The sequence below is a fragment of the Bidens hawaiensis genome, unplaced genomic scaffold (genome assembly GCF_021521415.1).
Source record: "Bidens hawaiensis isolate Kalapana, Puna unplaced genomic scaffold, B.hawaiensis_p1.1 tig00021491_1, whole genome shotgun sequence".
Lineage (NCBI taxonomy): Eukaryota > Viridiplantae > Streptophyta > Magnoliopsida > Asterales > Asteraceae > Bidens > Bidens hawaiensis.
In genome coordinates this window covers 182,612-185,508 of record NW_027493328.1, presented here as the reverse complement: position 1 = coordinate 185,508, position 2,897 = coordinate 182,612, and the positions used below count along the sequence as shown (strand labels likewise).

Here is a 2,897-nt window from a genome sequence, read left to right as displayed (position 1 = left end):
TGATAAACTTGTAACTTAGGCGTTTAATTAAATTGACCATAAAGAATTTTGTAGCAATATATAATTTAATAAAATCAATTAGCAACATACCTAGATACTTCTGGACTTCTTTGATGTAATTATTATTATTATTATTATTATTATTATTATTATTATTATTATTATGACTGAATAGGTTAATAGATTTGCAAGGAAATCGGAAAAGCTATTAAATTTTTAAACCAAAAAGATATTCGCCGGTTCAAAAGCACCCACAAAATTTCAACAAACCGCGTTATCATCATATTCGTTCCTATTGATCAAATCGGTTTCGAAGTGACCCACATCTTCCGTCACTACGTCTAAATATTATTGCCACACATTCCAGCTGTTTTACAACCAAATCTTCTCACCAACTTAACTTAATTATGAATTATGATTGCTACGTACTTCTAGACACTCTCACCTTCCTTCTACCTTCACCCAGGCCTCAAAACACCTATAAATACAACACCTTTCTTACCTTCTATCCTCACTACTCACTACAATTCAACAAAAACATATAAACAAACATTTTTCAAAATGGGTTTATTGTACTTGGTTGTTATATTTCTAATTAGTAGTTCACTTGTCTCAGCCAATTTCTATGACGAGTTCGATATCACTTGGGGGGACGGTCGTGGTAAAATCATTAACGGTGATGTTTTAACCCTCTCACTCGATAAATCATCTGGCTCGGGATTTGAGTCAAGAAATGAGTACATGTTTGGCAAAATCGACATGCAACTCAAGCTTGTGCCCGGTAACTCTGCTGGCACTGTGACCGCCTATTATGTAAGTTTGTAGTTAATTAATTATATATAGGAATTTTTATAATTTATTGGATAGAACTTAACATGTTAAACAATTGTTCTTGTGATTGTTTTGTAGTTGTCTTCAAAAGGATCAAACTGGGACGAGATAGATTTCGAGTTCTTGGGTAATTTAAGTGGCGATCCTTATATTCTACATACAAATGTGTTTAGCCAAGGGAAAGGTAACAGAGAGCAACAATTCTACCTGTGGTTCGACCCTACTGCTGACTTCCACACCTATTCCATCTTATGGAACCCTAAACACATCGTGTAAGTATTACTTCAAATATCTCTAATTTCTTTAAAAGGGTGGTACGTACAGCAGTAACTAAACACCTGATTCCTTCAAATAAATAATCCTTTTGCTAATATTGTTATTATTGATCAGATTTTCGGTAGATGGAACGCCCATTAGAGAGTTCAAGAATGCCGAATCACTTGGAGTACCGTTTCCCAAAGACCAGCCGATGAGGATACACTCTAGCTTATGGAATGCCGACGACTGGGCGACCAGGGGTGGCCTTGTGAAGACTGACTGGAGTCAAGCTCCCTTCACTGCTTCATACAGAAACTTTAAGGCGGATGCTTGTGTTGTGACTTCTGGGAATAAGTCGTCTTGCGGTGGTTCTTCATCTTCTTCTGGCAGCAGCCCCGCATGGCTGTCGGAGGAGTTGGATAACACAAAGCAGGAAAGGCTGAGATGGGCGCAAAAGAACTACATGATATACAACTACTGCTCAGATTCCAAGAGATTTCCTCAAGGCTTTCCACCCGAGTGCAATATGGCATAAGGAGTGTTCAATCGTTTTTATATCACATACTCTTAATTCATTTCGTGTGATGAAATTTGATATGTTTGTTATGTTTGAATATTATACCATCAATAGGGTTTTTTTTTATTTATTTATTGTATGTTTTTTATTGGTATTTTCTTGTATGTTAAACGAATAAATAGAAGATCATTTGGAGTTGCACGAAATCTATTAATAAGTTGGCGTTATAAACTCAGTTGAGTTCTCTCTTTTTCTGTGAATCTTTATTTTACTATTCTGAAGGAAAAGGGAACAAGGATCTCTCTTAAATATGATAAGTTTTTATTTTCTTCTAGTGGTTGAACGGACAAATTTCATTTACTTAATGAAAAATTTGTACTCTTTGTTGTACAAAAATAAAATAAAATAGTTAAATATAAGTCTAATAGTTTTTATTCCCAATACTACGTGGGTTGTTTTACATTTTTCGTTTCTAATATTTACATATATATTTTTTAATTTTAATTTTATATATTATAAGAAAGTTAATAGCAAGTATACTTAGGGTTTGATAATGAAACGGTATCACAAATAAATAAGATGTTATAACCAGTTTAAAAGCTATTTGGTTTGGTGAGGCCCATGACCCGCTATCACATTCCAATCTAGGACCTAGGAGTGTGACCACAAGTTGGTACCTGCTTTGTAAATATATCAGAGATTAAGATTTCAAAGCGAAAGACTTGATTTAAAATATTATTATATTCCAAAAGACGAGGATTAAACACCCGGTGGTTGGAACAAAAGTGTTTGAGTTATAAAACCATAATTTACATTATTTTATGATTATCAAAAACTCCATCTGAGCCATCATATATACTAATGGCTAATCATCATCTCCAATCATCTATTCTTGATTACCTGTAAAACAGTTTATAAAATGCGTCAGCAACACATGCTGGTGAACACATTGACACAAAATAATTTTGATACTTAATTATCCCCTCGAGACATTGTAGGCCTCGGCCCAACCTGACTTGGGAAATAACCAAGTTTTGAAAGTCTGAATTACTATTACAAACTCCAACTAAACTCGAAACCACTCAGCCAACACCGCACCGTTCGAGGACTTAGCAACTACCAATATACACAAGATAATCCCCTCTCGGACATTACATAGGTCAGGCCCAACGTGCGGAGGCATTAGCAAGTGTTGTGCGGTGTGCCCACCATCTACCCACATATGTAAGGATCCAGAAAAATGTTTACGATAGCCTGATGGCCAGCGATTACCTTTGTTTATAAAGTTTTA

General features: G+C 35.1%; 1 protein-coding gene across 1 annotated transcript; it reads left to right on the top strand.

The window, feature by feature from the left end:
* Window positions 1–311: 311 nt before the first annotated feature.
* LOC143563468 (putative xyloglucan endotransglucosylase/hydrolase protein 23) lies at window positions 312–1,673 on the top strand. Its single transcript, XM_077051000.1, has 3 exons — window positions 312–813; window positions 910–1,103; window positions 1,222–1,673. Exons 1-3 carry the CDS (start codon window positions 562–564, stop codon window positions 1,622–1,624), a joined length of 849 nt encoding a protein of 282 aa, XP_076907115.1. The 5' UTR covers window positions 312–561; the 3' UTR covers window positions 1,625–1,673.
* The last annotated feature ends 1,224 nt before the right edge of the window (window positions 1,674–2,897 follow it).